Here is a 25,643-nt window from a genome sequence, read left to right as displayed (position 1 = left end):
GCAGAATGAACTGAACAGACTCTGCTCTATTCACATATTCCCAGTAAAGCTTCCCAACCTCAGAGGGAGCCTCAGAGTCAGCTCTTCATGGGCTCCCAGTCATGACTGGTGTTACCTTCAAACCTGTTCCCCCTGGACTCCAACTGTGAGAGGCCACTGATGGAGGTGCACCACAACGGTTGCTGCTGGGGTATCTGTTTTTACGCTAACCCTTGATGCCAGAGACAGGGCAGGACCAGTGTCAGGTACCAGGGGAGCCATTGGTGAGGGAAAAGGTTGTCTGACCCTCTTGACTTGTTGGCTTGTGTGGACCCGTAGACTAGCCCTGTTGACCCACGCTCGGGTTGCAGCTGCTGCCTGACACAGGATCCAGATGTCTGAGAGAGGGTGAGAAAGAGGGCTTGGGTGGTGTAAGGGGCTGGTGGTGATGCATGTGTGTGGGGGAAGGAGACAACAGAGGAGGCTCTTTAAGATTAAGATATGATTTCTCTGAGAGGAGGAGAAATCTAAAGAGAGAAAGAAGAAAAATGGGCAATGTGAAGAGGTACAGGCTAAGAGATAAATATGAGTTGGAAAAGTGAACTTTAAGGTAGAGCAGAGAAAAGAAAGGATATAGAGAAAGTGAGAGTGGGAAAAGAGAGCAGGAGAGCTTGGATTATCAACCCATCTGTCTTCATCAGACTCCACCACTGCCTAATGACATCAACCAACCAGCTCGCCACAGTCGTCCCCACACAGTTTTACTGCCTCAGACTGACAAATGAGGAGTGTTCATCCATGACCATGCTAACCACAGGGATGAGTGCTTCCAGAACCCTCAGACTGAGCTGTGGCTGCTGACTACCTGTCTTACACACATGCGTGGTTACACACACACACACACACACACAAACACACACATACACACACGTAAGCACATGCACCCCTGCTAACACTATAACCACTTTGACCCCACAGACAGCAGTAAAAGCATGAGTACGCGTCACACAATATGTGAGAGGAATGTTGGCTGTTCGTGAAATTGACAGCTTTGTGAGGGTGAAGAGCTATCCAACTGCACTAGGGCTAAAGCGAGAGATAAAACACATTTGTCCCTGTACAATGTGTTGGTCTAGTAGTATTATGTCAAAAGTATGGTACAGTCCAGTTAGTGGATTATAACATGGGCTAGCTTCACTGGCTATATTTATAAATGAATCATTTTAGTCTTATAGCTTCTACATCTCAGAAAACAACTTAACCTTGATTACCTTTGCTTAAACCAGAGGTACATGCACAAAGCCTTGTAGTGCAATTATGCCCATACAAAGTCGCTAGCAAGCAAAGTCAAGTTAAAGCACCTCCTCTGAGTCATTTGTTTTGTGGTGCCACAAAGGAACAAATGGGATTTGTGTTGATCGGCGAGTCGGAAGCAGCAGCCCTGTACCAGTGAGAGTGTTCAAACAGAGGGGTTTATTATTAGAATTTAAATGAATTTCTTTCAGTCTCTCTCTCACTCTTGATACTTATCGAGCTAATCCGCCCCTCCACTTTCCAATTCACACTCCAAGCTACTTTAATTAGCATAGCACCAACCCGGGATAGCAGAAGGAGGAATGGAGAGGGAGAGGGGGAGAGAAAGGGAGAGGTAGGTGGGGAAGTAGGGAGAGTGGGGTATCTAAAGTCAGTTTCTGCCATTTATCGTGGGGTACTACTTGGCTTCTTTGTACTGATTGTAGATCGGTTCCACCAGTTTTCTAGTGTCACTCACTATACACTCTACTCTACTATCGGCGTTCTGTCCAGTTAAACAAGGTGGAATCCAGAACAATCTGGACTCAATCAAACACAGTTCTCCTAACAAGACATCTAGAATGGGGATATCCTACAAAACTGGGATGAGTTACATAAATGTGGAAAGATGTATCAGGGATACATGCATGTCAGGAAGGATGTACTGTTTATGTGTATGTGTGTGTGTGTGTGTGTGTGTGTGCGTGTATGTACTGAGTGTGTTTGTGAATGCATGTGTATGTGTGCCGTTCAGGATGTGTGTGTGTGTGTGAGCTTGTGTGTGGCTGAGTGCATGCATGCGATTCATGCTGACCATCTGTGCGCAGTAAAACCCCATTTCTCTGAGTGTCTCCCCATCTAAAATGAGAGAGGCCCCCCTTTCAGCCTTTTCTGTCTGGGTTTGACCTCTGGATGCCTCTTAGAAGGCCTACGCCCCCCCCCCCTCCCCCTCCCAATTTAATACCACCACCATCTCACACAGACGGTAGTCTACTACTGTAGTCTACTACTGTAGACTACCTGAGGTCAAGCACTGGACCTTAGCCCTACTACCTGTAGCTTCACTCTAAGAGAATCACTGCCTCTGTCCCTGCCTGTATTTATACAGAGAAAGAGAGAGAGAGTCGTAGTCAGTAAGTGATAGAAAGGGAGAGAGTAGACACAAGGAGATAGATCAAGAGGGGGTGGGAGGGTTACAGCAATAGAGAGAGATTGATGTTGGGCTTTTTCATGCCTCTCAGTCTCTGTTATGTCGGACTTTTTTGCTGTGAAATTCAATCACGTTATCCAGGTTTTACTCCTCATCGTGGCCGTCGCCTGGCCATTCCCCCCTCCGCCAACCCACCAGTAATCCCAGGGAAGACATCCAAACGCTATCTCCTCAACTGGAGATCACACACAAATACACACACAAATACACACACATACACACACACGGTGGCCGGGCAGTGGCTGAGAGGGAACAAGATCAGAGGGTTCTTCTATGCGACAAGAGCAGTCTGGAAGATGGAAGTGCGGAAGACTCTTATGTGGAATGTGGAAGATATGTGACATAGGATCACAGGGTATATGCAAAGACGGTCGTTCTTCCATTTTCTGACTCTAACAACGTTCCTCTGCCCTGTTCAGTACCAGAAATAGAGAAACAAATTCAAGTGTGATTTAAAAATCTACCAAAAGGACAGGCCCTGCAGCTACAACTGGAGAATTCAATATCCCTTTCCCTATTACATTGCAGAACATTATTTTTGCTAACCATTGCCTTTTGAAATAAGTAAGAGTCTGTTTTTTGTCTGTTGGGCAATTTTCACAAGTCTTTCTTTTCTGGAGAACTGAAAGAAAAGACACAGAAAGAGGGATAGTGACAGAACAGAGAGTGACAAGAAGAGACACAGTGAGAGTGGGAGAGTAAGAGAGAGAAAGAGAGAGAATAGAGGATGGGCAGACAGAGAATCCCTGTTCCAAGGTGACATTGCGGTCTGATTCCAGAGCAGAGCATCAAGTCTCTCACATTCTGCTGGTGCTCAGAAAAAGCCTCTTAGAAAATCGACTGAGCCCTGCAGCCACACAGAGAGTGGCCTGTCAATGTAAAAATGAATTCACACGCACACACACACAAACAAAAAGAGTGTTGTAGGATTAGGGGAGCAAGATTTGCAGGTAAATTGTTGAGTTAAAAAATTCTGTACTCATTCCTCTCTTACACTGGCACCTCAGGCAAATACTCCAATAATTATTTGAGTCTCTCCGTTAAAAGTAGACCTAGAATGACATTCTCAACTTGAAAGGCATGTTTTCATTTGCACATTTCGGAATCTTGCCAATCAAAAGAGAAAATAAGTAGGTAGCCAGCCTGAGGTTAAATGTAGGTGATTTTTTTGCCACAGTCAGTGTGACTTTTCACGTTTCCTCTGTGTGTGCACATGTGTGTATGCACATGTGTGTGTGTGTGTGCATGTGTGCATACATGCTAGTGCATTGGTCGAGGCATGTGATTGTGTGAGTAATCTGTGTAGAGGCATACACATTTTTAGAACACAGTACGTTACTGCATCCAGGTATGTGTGTGTGTGTGTGTATCAGAGAGCTGTGTGATGTGTATTCATCAAGTACAGGCTCCAACTTGCATTCTGAATTCTGTCCTCTTTTTTAGCCATGTTTAATTAAGACCTTAGCAATTAGTGTCCCACTGAGTTAAAAAGAGGTCATTTTTGCCTGTAGCAAAACACTGCTCTTTCATTTAGTAATCTCCCTAATCTGGGTCTCTGAGAGTGGTAGTGAGAGACTGACAATACCAAAGGGGCAGGTCCAGGGGCTTGTCTGGGAGCTTTGGGATGTTGGTTGGTTGAGCTTCTGCTGGGCTTGAGGGTTTGGTTGACAGAGGGCCGGATGGGTCTTGGTTTGTGGGTGTGTGTGAGAGATGAAGAGAGAAAGAGCGGAGGAGGGGTCTTATTTTTGGATTCACCATTTAATAATTGTGGCAACCAGTATTCTTTTTGGGGACTCTTACCCTCAACATATGGCAATGTCATTGTTTTGTATGTGTGTGTGCGCACACGCGTGTTTGTGAGGATAAGAAAGAGTGTGTATGTGTTTGGGCAGTCTTGTGTGCACACGTCTGATCTTTGAATTGATCAGTGCCCCATCTGAAAGCAATACTCTGTGGAGAGCTGTTTAAATATGGACACCCCCTCTTTGTGGTCCATTCAGCCAGGGTCCATTGTGCCTCTCTTTCACCAGTCCTCTCAATGGGCCAGCCCCACTTGGAAAACAACAGGAGATTAACTGCACAGACAGTGTATTAACTGCTGATGAATTGCCTTTGCGAGCCATAGATCAATGATATTCTGAGACTTGTCTCCACGTGAACCCAAATGCTTACAGAACACATGCATGCATGCACACACACACACACACACACACACACACACACACACACACACACACACACACACACACACACACACAGAGACACACACACACACACCACAAAAACACACGCACAACAATTACATTTTGACAGTTTTGTGCCAAAACCTAATAATTCAAGATGTCAGTGGCATGCACTATGATGAAATGTCCTGACACAAACTAATCAACTAATGCTACTAATTGTGAGTTAAGTCTACTTGAGTGACATGTCAGGCTAAAATCACACTGGGTTAACCGGTTGGGATTTCAAATGTACATTTGCAGGTTCTCTGTCTTTGTTATCTTTCTCAGTCATTCTCTCCTAACACTCCTCTTAATCCCCAGGTGTGGTTTAGCAACCGACGGGCCAGGTGGCGTAAGCAAGCGGGAGCCAATCAGCTGGCAGCATTTAACCACCTGTTACCTGGGGGATTCCCTCCCACAGGGATGCCCACGCTACCAACATACCAGCTCCCAGAGTCTGGATACACGACAACCACACTATCCCAGGGTACAGACACCACCATCACCTATGTGAACATTTAACATGTGAATATACAGTATCTGCAGAGGAGTCTTATGATGCTATAACATAGACATATATATCTTTCTAACAGTAATCTCTGCTTGACAGATGGTAGTGGTACAGTCCACCGTCCTCAGCCCCTACCACCTTCCACCATGCACCAGGGTGGGCTCTCCTCCGCCGATAGCAGCTCTGCCTATGGCCTCTCGTCTAATCGCCATGGCTTCTCCAGCTACTCCGACACATTCATGAGCTCTGCAGCACCCAGCAACCACATGAACCCTGTTAGCAACGGACTCTCGCCACAGGTACATGGAGGGTGGGACTTGGGTGTTTGTGTGTGTATAAATGTGTGCACTACACTGTGAATGTGACTGAGTTAGAGTATTTTATGTAGTGTATGTTAGTTTATCCATCATTAGAATCACAACTGTTCGTCTACATAATGGTGGAAGGATCGTTGAATGTTGCTTTATCCTCCACAAGACTTTTGTTTAGTAGCTTTGATTAAGCAGGGGGCCAGTGGTAGCTTTAGTTAAGCAAGTCTCTAGTGACTTTGACTAGAAATGTTTAGAGCCACAGTTAAATAGCAATATCTTCTTCCTACAGGGGGTTTGAAATGATAAGAGTGAACAATTAATTTCACCCCTCATTCCTGAGTCCTCCAATTATCGTAATTGTTAAATACTTTTATTCTAAATAAATCCAAGTTTCAACTTTGCACTGCAAGTATTCTCCACAGTGACCAAATCTTTTGTACACCAATTTACTTCAGGGAAAACAACTTAAATGGAGACCTTTGAAAATAATAGAAATAATCCCACTTAACTAATGAGTTTATTAATTGTGAGCAAAGTCAATTTAGCAATTAACAGATGTTAGTTTAATGTCAGTTCAGTACTGTTCTAATTAATCGTGTCATAGTTGAATGTTAACTGCTGTGGTATATTACCATTAGTTTGACTTAAATGGACATCTAGCTTTTAACAAACATTCAAAGTTAAACGTGTAGTCTGGTGTTGCCTTCAGTATCTGTTGATTGAAATGGGTGTAATGGTAGTGGTAGCTGGTAAGGTTTCTCTGCTGGTCTGGAGAGGCACAGTGGACAGAAGCAGGGAATGCAGTACACATACAGTAATACCTTTGTAAATCCATTGGTGTCAGAAGATTTGCATGTGTGTGAATATGATATGTGTGGGTTCATGCAAACAGATATTCTTAATGTTATCCTATCGCTGTGCCTTGAACAATAACCATTCCAAATGAGACTTTTCTGGTTGGAGTGGATTCTTAACCGGTACAGAATAGAAAAATGACTGATATTGATGCAAATCACTCGGCGTAAAGGAAATTATACGCAATTACTCACCAAAACTGGGCAGTCCAGCCCACCCCAAGCAACAAGATCTGACTAACAGGCAGAAAATAAGATTGAAATGGTGTTTAAAGAGTCGAAAATGAAATTCAATGCCGCATTTGTCCGCAATTACCCCCTCGTTCACACATTTTATTGGGAGTTTTTCTATCCCACCCACCCCTCCAACCCTCCACCCCCCTCAAATATTTCTCTCAAAGCAGATTGGAAACTGGTTTTACTTCCCTCTTGTACTGCAGAGAAGAAAGAATTAAGGATTTGGTGACAAAAAAGAGATTTGCTCTTGTACTGGAGAGTTGTGGGTGGGGGTGGGGGGTTGGAGGGAGCAGAAACATTTCCTTAGTGTGTTTGATTGTTAATCGTAGTGGTGGGGCTTTGAGAAGCTAATGCTCGTGCTGCACAAACCTGCATAGATATCAAGAACACGGTCTCTGCTTTTTTATTATTATTAACATGACTGCCTTGCTCTCCCTCGCTTCTTCGACGAGGAGGAAGAGATAAAATAACAAGCCTCTCTGCTGTTTTACATCTGGGATTACGACACCCGAGCTCCAGCCTACTGTATTGGGTGGAAAAGATTTTCTATTAAGAGGCGTCCTTACTTAGATTTTGCATACGTATGAGTTTATGTATTAACCGTGGCATATAAAGTGATTTTTAATTCAATTTATTTTTGATAGGAAGATTTGAAAGCACTAGACTATTGGTATAGTATTTGTACCTGATTTCATTAACTCCATGATAGAATAGAAGCTGTGTACTGAATGTGATAAAAATAATTCCTATATTCGAAGGAATGTAAGGAATTTATTATTAAAGTGCAGGAATTTTAAACCAATAACAACCTAGTAGAATGCATATTTTGTGTTTGTGAGTGTCCAGTCAAACTCACTTACACTTGCTCATCTCTCTCTGAAAAAGTGAACTTTTACTTCATGTACTATAATAATGTGTTTTATATGCGCACAGCCAGAGCGAATATTACCAGCAGAAGCATTTGAAGGGCGGAGATTGAGTTTTTGCAAGCGCTCTTTTCAGTTTAAGGCATTGGGATACACTGTATACGGATATGTGTGTGTGGTTATTGTTGTTTTTCATTTCATCACTGTGGATAAAGTAAGCATTCTAAAACAAATCAAGTCAGTATAACTTTAACCCCCCAAAGGAATGTTTCCTTTCAAGTGTTGTTGTCATTTGTTCTTGTGGCTACAAAAGTGTCATTTTCTCTAGTGTTTACAAGGATATGCTTTTTGGAGAATTTTGTGCCTTGCTGCTTGTGATTGGTTTGACAGAGCATGCAATGGAAAGAGGTTTAAATTAATCTAATTTTATGCGAGTAAAACCAACCCTTTCACAACAGGTGCTCTTTCTCTCCTCCATCGACTCACAACACCCTCATGACTGTGCACCCCTCCTCCCACACACACGAGCAGGTTTACCTCTCCCATCTCATCTCCAACCTCAAAACATCCAGCGTTTTTTTGTCTATGAAAGTCCATAAAAAGAAACAATGACTGCAAGCCTTGATTTAGTAATCAAATAAAATCTGGTGCAAAATATAAGTTTGAGATTATATTTTTGACTTGGGTGGATCAACAGTCTTAACCCTTTCTGTAGGTCTCCAGTCATGTACATGATGAAATCATGTACTGCAAGTTTTCAATAAAGTAGCTTCAAAATAGCAGAGCGATGCTATATGCTGTGTGACAGGCAATAATTCAAATTGGATCCTGCATATTGCATTTGAAATCGTATTCATTTTGTGCCTTCTTTCTCAAATTGAATGCAAAAGAATTATAACCCTACTTTAATGTAAGAAACTTGCAGTGTTATGCAGCAAGTTCCACGTCTTATTGAGTGAAAGGAATTATATAAAACTGTGAGTCTTGTGATGAGAAAATATTCTTGATAGGAAGTCCATTCTTCTCACAGCTCCACTAACCCGCACATGCTCTTGATGAAATAAGGCTGATCTTAGCACAATTTTGTCAAAAAACAGCAAATCTGTATTGCTATTTTCAGTCATTGAAATGTGAGAATAATTCATATGAATTGTGAGTTAGACAGGCAATGTTAGAGCACTAATCCCTCCCTGTCTGTTTGGACAGAAAAACATATTGACCCGTCACAGGAAATAAATCACAAACAAATCCACACACTATACATACACATACAAATAATATACAAATTTAACAGACAGAAAAATACACTTGTATTTTACTTTCACTGTTTCTAGTGTAGGAGAGGAAGATTTGTGTTTTGGAATGGCGAAGCTTTGGCTGGCTATTTGATGAGAGTGAGAGAGAGAGAAGGAGGGATAGAGAGGGAGAGAGGGAGAGCGAGAGAAGGAGGGATAGAGAGGGAGAGAGGGAGAGAGAGAGTGAGAGAGAGAGAAGGAGGGATAGAGAGGGAGAGAGGGAGAGAGAGAGGGAGAAACAGAGTGGGGAAGAGGGGGGGGGTAGGCTGGGTTTCAACAAACCGGGGGGGATCAGAGTCGCTGCTGCGCTCCCCGGCTCTCTCCCTTTGATCCATATCCCCAGGCCTGCCTGCCTGCCTGCTCGCCTGCCTGTGCCGCGCTCAGGCCTCCGCTAGTGATTCCTGACAACTGTCTGACCGAGATAAGGGGGAGGGAGGGAAAGTGGGGGTGGGTGGGGAAGGGGAGCGTACCTCCTATTCCCATAGCTACTTCCATTAGCACAGCAGCCACTTAAAAAATGGTGATGAATTACATTTAAGTCCTGTGCACAGGAAGATGCCCCAAAAAAATCACAAACCAGGAGAGAGAAAAAAATACATGTTTTCGGCTCTTCTCCCCGTTTCTTCCCGCCCATTGCTTTTGACAAGACACTGTGCACCTGCATGTCAATGAGAGTCGGAGAGTTGTGCCTAGTCTCCTACGTTATTAAAAACTTGGGGGTATTAAGCCTTTTACTGGGCACGGTGTCAGCTGGCAAGCTCCGGTGTCAACAAATCAAAAAGGGATGAATGCATATATTTACATCACTTCTGTACTTAGAGAGAGAGAGAAAGAGAGAGAGAGAGAGATCTAGAGAAGAGAGGGAAAGAGAGAGAAGGGAGGGGGTTGATACTTGTTAATTAGAAATCATTCTAAATACAGATGCTGTTTCAATTTGGCAAGAATTTAAAAAAGTAAGTAGCTTTAACCCCCAAAAAATTAGACCTGCTTGGAAGCTGCCAAGAAAATCTGGGAATTTAAATCATATCCACTGGCGGAATGTTTTTAGCATCGATTCTTTATTTCTGTCTTCATGGATTCCAGTAAGGAATCTGGAAGTCTTTCCTGCTTCATAATTGCAGGTAGTACATTTGCACTGGGTTTGTGTCTAAACCTTTCAGAATAATTTGTGGTAACTCCCCTAAATAGAGGACAGGACTCAATTGCCTTTAAGCTGTTTAAGAGGTGTTTTATACAGCACCTCCTGGTGGTTTGGCAGGGCTAAAATAAATGATGCTTAAATAAATATAATAGGCAAAATGTGTTTAAGTCACATGCAAAGTATAGGATAGTGATGCTAAATCAAGGATGGTTAAGTTAAGTTGTAACAAAATTGTGCACTTGTCCATAGTATGCTTTCAGACATACCAAGTGTCTGATATTGTTGCTTGGGGTCATTCATGTTCATGCCTGTTTGTTTACTACGCTGACTTACACTGACAATAGAGACTGCCGTCAAGGAAACTTGTCAAGATAGTTGATTTCCTTATATTCACAACTTAACTTTGTATGTATATGTCTCCTTTTTTTGTCCATGTCTTCCCCATCCCTCCATTTCCCTTCTCTTGTCCTGCCACTTTCCATATTTCTCCATTTTCTTCTCTGCCCCGATTCCCTATCTCACCTCTTATTCTATCTTCGTCTCTCTCCCCATCCCCTCCCTCTCCTCTCCGCTCTCACGAGAGAGGAAACATTATTCCTCTCTCCTAGATGAAAGGCTGAGGCGGACAATAAGAATGCTATTTAAATGCAAGGGTGTTTGTATGCGGGTGAGAGATAGTTTCCGCCGAAAGTGAGCTGTTGCATCCTGATAAATAACAAATATAAGGGAATGCGATTTACATTTATCTTGCAGAGGCAGCCAATATGAATTTCAACAAATCCTAGAAGATGAGGATTTAAGTGAAGGACTGGTGGAGACCACAGCAGACACTATGCAGGTCCCTCATATAAGAAAGGCAATGTGACTTGAGGATGTGTTTTCAGTTTAGGGCCTCCTCATAGACAGTACCTTGAAGACAGATCATATAGGTCATTCCATAAGGTCTTTGATGGGACTGGACTTTATGTGTGCTTTTAATATATCCATAAGAGACTGCATCATATCTTTGCGATGCTCACAGTCTAAAATCGCCATGATATTTGGTTGAAGGAAACACTGTGCAAATAGTGCTGTAGATTTCAATCCAAACAACCTTTTCAAGGATAGCAGAACAGTTTGACCAAATATCAGGTTAACAACATTATCATATGTCTCATTAGTTGTAATTTAACACAACAACTGTTGCGATGATAGTAGGGGTACAGATGAAATATTATGATATTCTAGGGGTGGCTTGCCAGTGCAATTGAGGTAAGCCTTTTTAAGGGGATAAGGTGAAAGGTCAGACGGTGACAGGGGTCATGGAGTCTGGACTGGCCACTGATGTGAACCTGCAGCAGAATTTCAGGGGTCAGAGGTTAGCTGAGTGCATGTGCTTCCTGTTGGTTCCAGATACCAGTGTGACAGGTGGAGAAGCTGTGATGGATACTCTAGCCAAGCAACGGGGCAACTGTCACTCAATACCTCACTTCACTCTCTCTCTTCCTAGGCTCAAAGCATTACGGTTGTGTTTATAGTGAGTTGAGCAGTAGTCATTTTTACTTTTCTGTAGAGAAGTAACCCTCGTTTTGATATTTAAGGCATTCAGAGCACACCCGTTTTCTTAGTAATTTGAGATATTCAAAGGTTTTACTTCAGTGATGCTACTCTAGTTGTTCTCAACTGGAGTGTGTAACTCCCACTCTCTCCTTCTCCCGACTTAATATGATGCGGTTGGGTCCCCAGCTGGCTTCCACTAACACAGCCGCCCTCTACCACTCAGTCTCCAGCTGAGAGCTATTTCACTATTTATTTACATGTAATTATGGCTATGAGGTGCTGATATTAGCACTGTCAAGAACAATTTGACCTGACATTCTTCACAGGGCAAACTCCCCGCTGCTTTCTGCAAACAAACCCCACCTCCCCTCTCCCCCTTCCCTCCTTCCTCCATTGCCTCAGCCAGTTCTCACATCCCACCTTATGTCACTCTGGCGTAGCAAGCAAGGGCATCGTCGCCAGCTCTTGCGGGCTGGAAAACCCACTCCGGCTGAAATCATTAAAGACTGACGTTTAATTTGCGGAGGCGTTGGAGCGGAGCAGAAGATGCAAGTGAGAGAGGAGGAGGAAGCGGCTGAGGGGCAGGGGGAGGAGAGGAGTGGGGGTGGGGTGCAGGCTTGTCCTGAACGCCTGAACATATCCCCCTGTTCCATCTCCCCCTGTTCCAACTCCCCCTGTTCCATCTCCCCCTGTTCCATCTCCGATATATTACCTGTCGAAAATAAGCGGATTGCGGCCCACTCTCAGTGCGATGTGAGCCCCATAGAAAGCATTAACCTTTGGTTAGTATGGGGCCTTGTAACACTTTGGGATGTTTAAGAACGACAGAAAGCAGGCCTCTGTTTCCAGTTCCATAGCTGTACTGAAACAAGGCCCCTATTGGAGGACCTGAGCAATCTATACAAACAATAACATGGAAGAACAATTTGGGGAGGAGGACTTTATGCTCTATATTACATGTTGACAGTTTAAGAGAGACAAGAAAGACAGTGGAGAAACAGGGGATGACTTGTATTAAATGGCCCGGGCTGGAATCGAACTCGGGCCGCTGCGTTAAGGCCCCCAACAGTAAGGTCTTAACGCTATTCAATTGGTGACTATTTTCTAATAAGAATGTACGCATATAATTATTTGCATAATGAATATGGCGGATTATTGAATTGTCACAGGACTTACGCTTTTTATACTGAAGACCATTGTCATATCTGTGTGTCCATCTGTGCCTCACAGTGTGTGGTAGGAAGTGAGTGTTTGTCAAAAAGCTCAGGGTTAAAAGAGCCATATGCCATGTGTTTCCCTCAGTTAACGTGTTGTGAGATGTGACAGCTTGTTTGGTTGCACACTAATCGCTGTCATCTGGGCCCGCCTTGTCGCTGCCCAGTTCCTGTCACTGTCAATCAGACACCTAATTTGAATCAATTAAATACTTCCAGCAGAGCTTTTTTATACACCCCTCTTTTCCCCCCCAACTGCTGTGCCTTTCTCACACAGTCAGATGGATACAGAAACCACCTCAAACCCAGAAACATCACTTTTCACTTTTAATTAATGTGCTGTGGCCAATTAACTTGCTGACACATGGCTGGGAGACCCAATCAGCACTGTCATCTGCTCTCTGCCACTGGGCCCTCTCTGGGTCTGAGACTGGAGGGTTGAGGTGGAATGAGGACAGACAGGAGGGAGGGAACTGAGAGGAGAGACAGAAATAAAGAAAGAAAAAGAGAGAGATATATAGAAAAAGAAATACACTGAGAGATAGCAGTAAATTAAGAAGAAGGAAATGAAAGGCTAGGGAGTAATGGAGAAACAGACAGCGAGAGAAAGAAATCCAGACAGGGCCCCTCCTGTCTGATCGCTCAGAGACGCTAATTTGCCAGCTTTGCCTTCACCGTGACAAAACCTGCTAATTGAATTTATGCAATGGCTTTTATTTTGAAATAGCCACTTAGTGTGTTCAGATGAGGATCTGTTTCCTAGCCAGACTGCCCACCTTGATGGGAAACTAGATAAGAATGTAAGCACAGTCCTGTATAAGCACACTCTACAAAAAACATACATAATTACGTGATATATAATACATATATCATGTATAATTCTCATGAAAATATTATGAATCAAATAATTATGTGGATGTTCCAGCGATGAGGCTTAATGTTGCTGTTTTTTGCCAAAGGAATAGATTGTGTTCCATTTGAGCCTTTCTAGTTTTTTTGGAGTCTATTGTGGGATAATAAAAAAAAACACCTATTTATGACACCCTCTAAGTTGTTCTTACCCCATCTTCTTTGGTTGTTGTCTGCTGAACTGTGTTCAATATTTTCAATTTCGTCTCGTATGAATTTTGAAGTTGAATGAATGTGTAAAAAGGTCAAATTTAGTTTATACCTACTCAGCGTATCCATGACCAATTCAACTTAATATTAAGTATTTGCCGTTTATTTCAATGCCGATTGAAGATCATAATACAATTTAAGGTCACCATTTTATATTTTTGGATTTAGCATGTGATCCCACAGGATCTGCTAAAATTATATTGGCAAAACATTAAAAAAAAGATTTTATGTTTTTGATTCCTATTTTTTTGTTTGCAACCACCCTTTCCATGACATTCAATCTTTATTTTTTCCAAATGATGGGGGAGTTGGGATTTTCAGGATTATTGTCTTGACAATACCACATCTGCTCATGGTAAAATAGCATTAGCTGATCTCATAATTACCTCTGATTGCATCAGATATTCACCATTCAATATTGACATGCTTCTCAATTAGCTGTTCCCATCTCCATATTACGCAAGTAGGACAGTGATATCTAGTAAGAGAATAATAGCACTAACTGGCTTAATTTCCATTTAGACTATATAAAACATGCATAGGCTGTACAGTGTAAACTCCAACATTTTATATCAATGTACAGTAGTAGCGTAGCCAGAAAATGATTTTTTGGGGGTCCCATTTTAAAATAAGGGGTCCACAAAAAAAAGTAAAAAGTCAACAATTCCATCCTATTTTATTTTAACCAATCAGAAATCTGGGGGGAGGGCAGCCCCCTTCATGGCCACACTACTGATGTACAGTAATAAAGAACCACATGAAACTGAAAATATCCAACAAAGACCAGACAAACCCCTATGAGTTAGTATCAGAGTTGAGGATCGGGTCATGAGCTGGAGATGTCATTCTGTGGCATTTAGATAACCTGGTGACATCTGGAGCTCTATCTTCTCCTCTCGACACCCCTGAGGCCAAGAGAAGCAAGGAATCACTCTGAGGCCTTTGAGTTGGAGGGGACAGGAGAAGCTTATCCACTCCCCCATGTGTGTGTGTGTGTGTGTTTGTGTGTGTGTGCACTGTAGGCAGACTGGAGTGGGCCAGTGACACTAGCGTTGGCCCCTGACAGGGGTGTTCTAGCAGCTCTGCAGGCTATCCCACAGGACAAAGTCCTACAGGAGTGTTTGAACACCTGCCTCCCTCTAACTATCTTTCCCTGACTCTAGCTTTCCTTCTCACCAGCCTGCCTGGATAATCTTCCAGGGGAGGCTGGGCAGGGCAGGGCAGGCGGAGCACTCAGAGTGGACTGTGACGATAGAGAAGCTCCTCTTTATTGCAATCAGTGCTCTTACAGCAACCAGTAGTGCAGAGCTTGTTTTATGTAATTAAAGTTAACAAATGTCGAAACATTGAACATTTAAATTCAGTAATTAAAAAATATTTTAAATTTAAGTTCCAGTAACAGTAGCCTTTGTACTGTAGTTTTATAGTTTAAACTACAACTAAAAACTACCAAACATGTAAACTGGTCAAATTGTAAAAAATTTGAAACCATAATGTATTGTCAACGTTTTTCAATTTGTGTCATATAATAGTTTTATTTACATATAAGAAAGTGTAGAATATTACATTAAATCTCTGCCTAGTAACATTTTGCTCCAGCTGAGAGACGTAGCCACAATGTATTAGCATGGAAATACAACAAAGACATGGTTCCCGTTAAACATTCAGACAGACAAAAAACATATAATTTAAACAGTTCAGGAAATTAGCAGCATATGAAAAGATGCCTTTTTGTGACTAAAATGTGCTATATATTTATCTGAAAGGATGCACATTGTATCAATTTACACTTCTCCATTTACACTCCCGCAGGCTAATGGGGCTCAGAAGTTGAGCGAATTAATTACTTTTTTTATTATTATTTATAGAGTAATCTATCTGGTGTGAGTATGCTCTTGTGAATGTGTGTGTACATGTGTGTGTATGTGTGTGTATGAGACAGAAGAAATGCCCGGGAGCGCTGTCCTTTAAACTAGGTCCTGGCTCCCATTATCTACCCTTCCAGGACTCCCACACTGACACCCAACCTAATAGAAACAGAGCTACTGAAGAGAATGTTTCCCCTTCCAAAAAGAGAGGGGGACAGAGAACGAGAGAGAGAGAGAGAGAGAGAGAGAGAGAGAGAGAGAGAGAGAGAGAGAGGCGGTTGGGGGCTGAGGCAGAGGGATGGGATGTGGGGGATGGGGTAGTTGGAAGTAAGGAGGGTGGTGAGGATAACATTGAGGGGAGAACATTGTGAGGAGCAGAGAAAAGAAAAAGAGTGCTTTTCAACCAGGGGGTGTTTGTTCTTTTCCCTCCCTCCTTCCCTCCCTCCTCCCCCACCTCGCTCTCTCTCTCTCTCTCTCACTGTGAGTCGGAGCAGACCACAGCCTGAGGATGTTGTTTGTCAGTGAGGGTGATTGGAAAACAGTCCTGCTTCCTCCCAGCAGTCCGATCAGATACTAGAAAGGTTACACATGTGGAAAGAATATTGATTTTGACTTAGTGATGGCGGTAGTGCAGGAAATAATAGATTACAACACAAGTCTTGATAGTCTCTGGACCTAACTGTGTTGCTACATCCCTTCACCCCTTCTCACATTCTCAGTCTCACAGTCAGGCCCACTCTACAGCGTTCAAGTTTTAATGTATTTGTGTGTCATACATTATATCTTCATTTTTCTATTATTCTACTAATAGAAATAGGAACTTAAAGACCATGCACTTTCAAGGAAGGAAGCACTTCCAGTGCTAGACAACAGTAGTATCATCAATGCCTCATACAGTGTTGAATTTAAGGCTGTAGAGAATTCTAACCATGGTTCCTTGAAAGTCCAGACTAAATGTAATAGAAACTCTTAGTTACGCTCTGTACAAACAAAACCTACAGCTTAAGCTGTAGATTTCACTCACAGTATCCCACCATGACTTAATAATGGTAGCACGTCTCTACCTCTTGCTGTGCTATCCAAATATTCCCTCAATTCAGTCGCCTTTAATTTATGGCAATGAGGTTATGCTAAATATGAAGATTTGAATAATTCTTGCTTTCAGTGCCACAATAGCCCTCACTACAGCGACAGGCCGCCTACCCACTAGCCTGAATAGAGGTGTCAGGCTCCCAGCAGTCCCCTCACCTAGTCACCCACGTCGGGCTTTGACACCTCCCGGGGTCGCCCCTCATCTGATTCTAAACCGCACTCCTGGGGAGACACTCAAGCCCCTTAAATGCTGCTCAAACACAAGCTAAAACCTTGCTGGGGTGAGAGCAAGAAATTACCTCAAATTAGGAGGGAAATGACGATGGGGAGTTGAAAGAGGATTACTGGTACTTTCCTAAAGAGTTCATCTGTTATGTGTGCCCATCTTGGAAGAAAGGAGTGCAGAATTTTGTCCTTTGGATATTGGAAAAAAGCCTTATCCTCTTTCAAGAAAACTACACATATGAGATAAAAAACTACTGTTACAAAAGATTGTCCCTATAAATATAAGTATGGCACTACTCAAATAATTGGCCCTTATTAAAAAGGAGGGCCATGGCTGTTAAGGAAGTACGAGCTGAATGCACAGTGAATTCTAATTGCCTGAACTGGATTTAGAACGCCACTGATAGCGCCCGTTTAATTTAACAGATAATAGAGAGTTGGAGGAGAATGGAGTTGTAATGAAGCATCAGTGAAATAGTTGCCTGCACTTCAAGAAGTTCACCACACTCCCAGGGTCTTCCTGTACTCAGGGCCTCTAGTAGCTCTTGGACAACATGCATGTTCTCTGCCCGCAATCCCTATACCCTCACTCTGTCAATGCTCTATCCAAGATCACGGTGTCTTCTAATTGTATGTATTAAACAAATAAGGCTCAAAAACTCCAAAATACTGGCTATTGGTGTATCTGTATGTGAACCCATCTTGTTCCCATAGAAAAGTTACTAGTGACCTCATCCTACTTCTTGGGGAACCCCTGTGGGGCCTTATTTGAAACGGCTCTGGTGTTTTGGATGAGGCTGCATGTGGGCTTGATTGTGTGGCCAGCTCCATTATTGGCTAATTGGTTTAGCAGCAGGAGCAGGAGGGAGCCAAAGGGCAGCAGAGCGTAGCGAGGCACAACAGGAACCTGATGTTCGGGACTGAGCTCTGTGTGGATGCCTGTGTGTCTGTCCCTGTGTGTGTCTGTGTTTCTGTCTCTGTGCTGGAATGCAGAGGAGAGCATGTGTTTTGGTATTTCACTATAAAGTCCACATACCCTCTAGTGTATAGGATATATATGCATAGGATAACTATTTTACATTTTGGCATGTTTACTATAATCTCTTTAGAATCTGCACCTCTGAACTGGACAGGGCACTGGACACAAATACATTTAGTTATACTATTTTAAACAGTAATACTATTACATTTAGCAAAATCCTCTGCTATATTGCCTGCATAAGGATTGGTTAAAAAAATAGTTTCTCCCCGAATTTGTCCAACAATTTCCCGGTTAAAATAATCAAACATAGTATCATCAATAATGTATTATTTTGTAAAAAAGCCTGGAATTGCTACTGTTTCAATCCCCTCTCCCACTGAACAGGGCAGTTAGGCTGCACGCCACATCCAGGCAGCCTGAGTTGTAGCTACAGCTCTAAGAGGACAAAGCAGCCGGTTGGCCCTAATCTCCAGAGGCATCTAATGGGAACTCCTTATTATCTTAAACAGCTGAATCATTCATGAACACTGGGAGCTCTAAGGGGATTGGAGATCATGACTACTCCCCAGGCTCTTGTTATGAAGCACTCCCCTCAGGACATTAGGTGTTTGCCAATTCTGAGGGCCATCTTGCTTACCCCTTCCAATTGTCCCCCCGTTATTCCCAGATCTATTACTCCTCTTCTTCAATTTTCTCTCTCATTCCTTCACTCATCACTACATCTCTCACCAATCTTCCCATTTTCTTTAATTGACTGTAAATCAACTGGTAGTCTGGCATTCAAATCCTGACTCACTCAAAATAAAATGATCTCTCCCTCTTCCTATTCAGGTGATGAGCATTCTGAGTAACCCCAGTGGCGTGCCCTCACAACCTCAGCATGACTTCTCCATCTCGCCACTCCACGGTGGCCTGGACTCCTCCAACTCCATCTCGGCCAGCTGCAGCCAGCGTTCCAATGACCCCTCCATAAAGACAGTAGACAGTATGCCCTCCTCACAGTCCTACTGCCCGCCCACCTACAGCACCAGTAGCTACAGTGTGGACCCTGCTGTCGCCGCTGGATACCAGTACAGCCAGTACGGACAAAGTGAGTACTGAGTGCTGTTGGCCCCTCCCACTGTCAAAGTAAACAGGTTTAACATGGCATTATCTCTTCCCCTGTCCTGATTCAGGAAATATGTGACAGCTTAAAGTACATGCAATCAAAATAGCAAGTGTATGTATGGTGTCCTATGGAAGACTACTCTTAGAGTATCTAACCAGGATTTAAGGTGTAAACACGGGTGACAGGAGAGAATAGCTTGTCTTTAAAGGTGTAGTTAAACCATTCCATTCCTGTCCTTCCATTGACACACACACACACACACTTACGCACACGCACACCCCTCTCCCCACTAGCCATCAGGGTGACTGGCACCTTGGCAGACAGCATCCCCGCCCACAGGTGTGCAGCCTCCTACCGTTTCTCCCTGCTCCTGACAGCTCCTTTCTCCCTGCGCTAACACGCAAACTGACATGCTAACACGTGCTGCTTACTTATGCTCAACAACCCCCCCCCCCCTTCATGACAGAAGTCTGGCAAGGTCCCCATAAAGACACACAAGCTCTCCCTATCTCGTCTCCTGTCACCGCCTACAGTACTCTTCCCATTCTGCAAAAGGGGGGTTCCAACCATCTGAACTAGGGAGAAGCATCAAAGGAAACGACAGACCAGACACTTAATAAACAGCTAAAGACATGCCAAGCACTAATGCCAACATTTTAATATCCCCATTCAACAGCCTGGTTGTCTCTGTCTGTGCCATGTCGGGAATGTAAGAGAGGCTACGGTTGGCTCTTTTGTTTGGATTTGACAGATTGTCCATCATTATTCACCAATTTGATTGGTCACAATTGTAAGCACACCACAAGAGACAGGTATAAAACATATTTACGATCCATAAAGATATATAGACACTTCTTTTAATGTGCAAATTAAAAGTCGACTCATTAATATCTATATGTTGATAAAATGCTCAAATATTACTTCATGTAAAAATGGCTTTACACATCCAAGAAGATGACAAGCATTACAAAATATCTCTAGTGGGCAGTGTGTGCAAGAGATACAATTGGAAAGGTCATGGGCCTCTATGACTGGTGTCTATGTGTGTCTGCTTCTTCACTGTAGTGCTCAGAGAGTCAAAAGGAACTTCCTTAGTTTTGCCCCTGTTCCTTCCTCGGCTTCCAGCCTGCCCTTGGTTTGTCCTTCTGACCCTACAGCCCATTGGCTACACCCTCTGCACCAATCAACCGCTACTAATATCTTTAAATTAAATGAGGGCAAATTGAAACCGTGTGAGGTGTGAGCCAGATCCATACCCAAACCCTTGGTTGTATAGAAGAAATTGAGTTTGACCGCTGACCTAAGGTCTGCCCGCAGGTATAAGCACACACGTGCTTCTGATAAAGATCTCACCCTAGTCAATCAATCTTAGGAGCATATATCCGTCCAATCACAGCTCAGCATGCCCGTAGGGGGGTGGGTTTAGTCACACTTTGGCTTTGTTTGGAAAGAGATATGAGATGCGACAATGCAAACTTTTTGAGTGTGTAAAGAACACACACACACAGTCTAGAAAATAAAGGAGAAACATATATACAAAGTGGCCAGTGAGTGTTTGGGAATTATTCACTCCAAACGAAAAGAAATGCATGACATACAACCTCGACATACATCCACATTCAGAGGTCATGACATTACCTTTCCTGTGTTATTCTATCTGCAGCAGCAGTGGACTATCTGGCCAAGAACGTAAGCTTGTCCACTCAGCGGAGGATGAAGCTTGGGGACCACTCAGCTGTCCTGGGATTACTACAGGTGGAGACTGGTCAAGCCTACTAGTCCATCCACCCTCCAGCCTGTGTCATGTCCACGCTACAGCCCCCATGACGTGTTCGCCAGCACTATCCGGTCGCCCACCCTTACCACCCTGACAGCCAGCAGGACACAGCAGCAGCGCGTGTACAGATGTGCCTCTGAGAAAGAGAGGGGGCGATGAGACAGAAGACAAAAGCACCTCTCATAGGAGAGCGATGAATTTGACGCAGCCATTCCAAACCATGATGGGGCGAAGCAGGCACCCTGTGCCGAGTGTCAGTGTTCTCCAACCTCTACCCTACTTCCTGACAGACTCTGACGAGCTTTGTAGGGGTCACAGAAAAAAAACCTTCGTCTCAGTCCATGTTGAAAAGCCAGCCTGTCCACACCAAACGTCGGTGTTTCTTACACAAGCAGCGTGTAGCCATATTTCATTCCCATATTTTTGGACCCTAATTTTCTACAGTATCTCGGAATCAGTACTGCTATTATTGTTCTATTTGTCATAACGGTGGCTGTTGCTTATTGCTGTTCTGCTTATGATTCTTGTTGATAAGTTGTTTACTTTCCTTTATTTTGGTAGAATGTAATTGGATCATTCAAAGACGATGACAGAGAGATAATGAGAGAGAGAGAGAGAGAGAGAGAGAGGAGGGGGGGGGGGGGTTGTTTCTTTAAGTAGTTTGCTGCGCATTCTCATGTCAAGGGTTTGACCTTCCCTCTGTAATCTCAAGCCTGACTTCCAAAAAGGAAATTTGGCTACTCTGTGGGACCCTTGTTACTAGGAAATCATCTGGGAATGAACAACCAATGGAAGACTCCCAATTACAGCCAATCCGCTTCTTTCCATTTCCCCCAGGCATTGTGCGCACAGTATTGTTTAGAGGGGACATAAAAGATGTTCAAGGACATCAGTGGGTTATGCTGAGAGAAGGTCAAGCATTATTTCTCTTTCAGCTTTGAATTAGCATTTGTGATTAATTGATGATTGGGCAGAAGGCAATCAATCATGATTGATACATTTGCATTCCTACATTAAAATGAAAGGCATTGCATTCCAAATGCTCAAATGTACTTTACTTGAACCATTCTAGAACGCAAGCACTATGAAAACTACACTTAAGTAAATCCCCTTGGTAAATGTATGTGTGTTTGTTAGCTCATTAAACCTTGGATGACTTTGCATTCCATGCTGTAATTGTAATTCAAAATCATTCCAATCTCTGTTAAACTGAACTTGTATTGAATATTTTATTATTTCAGTGAAATCCATTTTCTCTTGACCATTCATCAAAACTAACAAAAAAAAACTGAAAATGTAAGTGACTCAAATTTACCTCTGGTTTAATACACAATACAATATTACAACTTTGACCTAAATTTATTAAACACTTCTGGATGACAAAAGTTAATTAAATGAATGTTTGACATTTTGCATTGATATGATACCTACAGTTATAACTGTGTTGGTTGTTTATGAAAAATATGTTTTATACTAAAACATGTTGTTGATTTATAATAATGATGGTAATGATGAGAAGATGATGATGGTCGATAAAATCTGGCATCGATTTTCACAACGTATTTTTGTGTTACCTTTCTAAATTAATTTACTTAATTTGCTCTTTTTATTATGTTATATTAATGCCAACTGTATTTCCTTTTTATTCTTAGAAATTATACATTGAAATGAAAATATAAATAGAAGCCACCAATCTCACTGCAAGCTTGAAAATAAGGATTATTTGAATCAACAGATGAACTCCTTTCCCTGTGAGAACAGTCACATAATAGGACAATTAGGGACAGTGATTTAACACAAGAGTCATGGCCTGATGTTGATTGACCTCAAACTACAAGACATTATTTTTTGTCGTTTTGTGGCAAAGAAAAGGTCTTACAGGAAATCAAGGAGGCAAATGGACACCTGCTTACGTTACAGTTGGCCAAACAAAAGCAAAGTACTCTGGGGCTTGAACTTGATGGGCTTGATGGGTGTGAATCTCTCTGACTCAGAAACACAGTCCTGACTCTCCAGGAACACAACCTCATCTGCAGTGAAATCCTCATCTGCAGGATAACTACACCAACTGGACTGTTGATCTGCTGATCAACACTTTTTGTTGTTCTACTTTGTGTATATTTTCTAAGATAGAAACCAGGCAGAGGAAATTAAGAAATTGCAAAAATGTCCCTTGTGTATGTCACTTCCTTCTATCCCAAACATGTCTCCTCCACTGGGGGTATTTTAAAGCTCTCTGATTGGCTAATTCATGAATGACCTACTCCCTAATTGTAATATTTGTTTTTCTACTTTGGTTTTGTTTATTTTTTTCTGTTCAGCATGTATGTATATTACCATGGCATAATTTATTCTACCTGTATGAAGTATTAGAGTAGTGAACTTGTATTGGCATTTACTACCCTCAGCCTGTTGGTGTGTTTCCTGTAACACTGGCGTAATTGTTATCAATTAAAGCTCTAAAACTGGACCAAGAACAGTGCTGTTGACTCTTGTTGTTCCTGGACTGTGTTGGTTTGATAACATGGGGATATGGAAACTAGGATATTATTTACACAGTGTACAGTATGGGCTACATTTGTGTTTAGTATTTGTATTTTTTGTAAATACTTCCTCCTCAAACTGTAGAAAATGTAGTGTAATCATTATATTAGAAACATAACTGTCATGTCCAGAATTTGATGCTAAATAATGTGCTTCATCTTTCCTCACTGCTTCAGTGACATATGCAACCCTCATGATAACATCAGTTCTTCTGACAATTATCTAAAATCTTTGAAGTCAAGTGCATCAACACAGTCCCAGTGATTGAGGATACCAAAAATCCCCATTTGGAAGATCCATAGTGAATAAGCCAGCTGTTAATCAGGATCAGCCTTACAACAGGCACTTTGACAGTGACCTCACAGAGGGTTAGTGTTAGGGATTTTAGGCCCAGAGGGCCCATACTTGAGAACTACAGGGACTATATGAAGCTACTATAGCATCTCTTTATACTCTGGCTAGATGGGATAAAAGTCCCTGTTGGGTGAAGAAGCATAAAGAGAGAGTCATGTCAAGTACTGACCAAAACACTAACACATTACATTTGCTCTTTTTGTCAGTTAAAACAATAAACATAGTAAAGATAATTCAAATAAATCTGGATTATTCTGAAGTAAACTTTATTCCATACAGTGTCTAGTTCTGGTGTGTACACCAGAGAACACTGGAAATAACCTCTATTTGAACAACAATTATGAGTTGCAATGTTTGCCGTTCTATAGAGCCCATTTCTTTGTCCTCATGTAGAAGAGGACCACAGTTTGAGAAAATAAATATTGCCTTTGATCTTCATATTGGTTCAATGAAGAAAAGGGCCACCACTTGGGCCAGGGGAGAATGAAAAACCCCATGACATCAGATTCCATTTACCCTCCACAGAACTGTCAGCGAAAATATTCAAATCCAGTCCATAATATACTGTAACAACCTGACTATGTGAGTAGGTTTTGCACCAGGAGGGCTCAGTAACTCCTAGCACAGTGCATAGCTACCCTGCACACTATTCTGATAATGGATTTGGGTTGGCTCTTAGAGTGGCTGAAGATGGGTCCTTGTCGAGGAGTTCTGGTGTTCTGGACTAATTCAGAATGGAAGTTACCATTTCTGTAGCAGTAGACTGAATATTGCTTCTGAAATGTATACCATTTTTGTGAAACATCTCTTCAGTCAGTGATATGAATGATATCCCTTTGATGTGATTGCGATCAGTCTGGCTTTATTATTTTTTGTTTCTTAATTCATATTTAATACCAAGTGCCAATATGTCAATCAGTCTAAACACTCAAAATGATGTCGTTATGTATTAACCTTATTTGTAGAGAGTACTGTGAACTCTCTGCACTGTCTACATGGAGCTATTTCTATTCAAACAGTGGCCTATGTGTTTTCTCACAAATGTGGTTTCATAGGACAAAAGAATATTGGCACTTTCAATTATAACTAGTACAGATAAGATATATTAAAAGCACTTGGTGAGAGTGTAATCTTTTAAAGTAATTAACCTGAGTGCCAAGATCACAGAGGCCCAACACTTTCTCAATAATGAGTATTTTGGGTCAGTGTGAACGTTATCATTATGGCTCGGAGGAAAAGTGCCACGAGGAACGGAATGATTAAAAAACGTGTTTGAAGAAGTTCTAACCACCGCCCGCTTGCGCCCCCTCCCCTCACCCCTCCCCTCCTTATCCCACAAGGCCCTGGGGTATTGTGTCATAAGGAGTGCTGCTGTGTCAAACACTTGAAAATGTCACAATGAAAGCACTCACAAAGCCTAACATCTCCCTAAATCCTATAATGATTCCAGGATACATTATGTACCTGAGCCCCAACTGTCTGATCGCCATGCTGAAGGGATTCCACATTCTCACAATCAGCTTACAGAGACAGATCTCATGATTGGCTAATAACCTGGAATAGTAAAGCAGTGTTTTTAAGCTGGGAAGAAGATTGTTCCGGAGAACCAAATAAAAGAATGTACTCCTTGATGACCACTGTTGTTACTGGGCTCCCATCGTTTATTTCTTTAGAAAGATTTCATTTGCCTGGACTACAAACACATATCAGTCTGACAACATTCACATTTTATCCCTTCCTTTTCCCTCTTCTTTCATTTCATGTCAGGTTTTTCTTTAAATCTTCGTCTTTCATGTGTTATCACACCAATCCCCTGAATGTAAGATCCCAGTTCTCTATACCACCCTCTGGAGCTATGCACCCTACCCTTTCCATCTCCATCCTTGCCCCCTTATAGCA

The 25,643-nt window shown here is 42.4% G+C and overlaps 1 protein-coding gene across 4 annotated transcripts in view; it reads left to right on the top strand.

The window, feature by feature from the left end:
• Positions 1–23,362, top strand: part of LOC146252263 (paired box protein Pax-7) — a 46,727-nt gene extending 23,365 nt beyond the window's left edge. For 3 of the 4 annotated variants that reach the window (XM_084679191.1, XM_084679190.1, XM_084679188.1), the window contains 4 exons: positions 5,029–5,194; positions 5,318–5,517; positions 18,793–19,051; positions 20,733–23,362. In XM_084679191.1, coding sequence (XP_084535317.1) covers positions 5,029–5,194; positions 5,318–5,517; positions 18,793–19,051; positions 20,733–20,848 — 741 coding nt within the window. In that variant the 3' untranslated portion in view covers positions 20,849–23,362. The remainder of the gene's footprint in view (positions 1–5,028; positions 5,195–5,317; positions 5,518–18,792; positions 19,052–20,732) is intronic. The other variant, XM_084679189.1, reaches the window with a different exon arrangement.
• The last annotated feature ends 2,281 nt before the right edge of the window (positions 23,363–25,643 follow it).

Source organism: Hypomesus nipponensis, chromosome 18 (genome assembly GCF_054491055.1).
Source record: "Hypomesus nipponensis isolate SF chromosome 18, ASM5449105v1, whole genome shotgun sequence".
NCBI classification, from domain to species: Eukaryota; Metazoa; Chordata; class Actinopteri; order Osmeriformes; family Osmeridae; genus Hypomesus; species Hypomesus nipponensis.
This window is presented reverse-complemented; position numbering and strand designations above follow the sequence as displayed.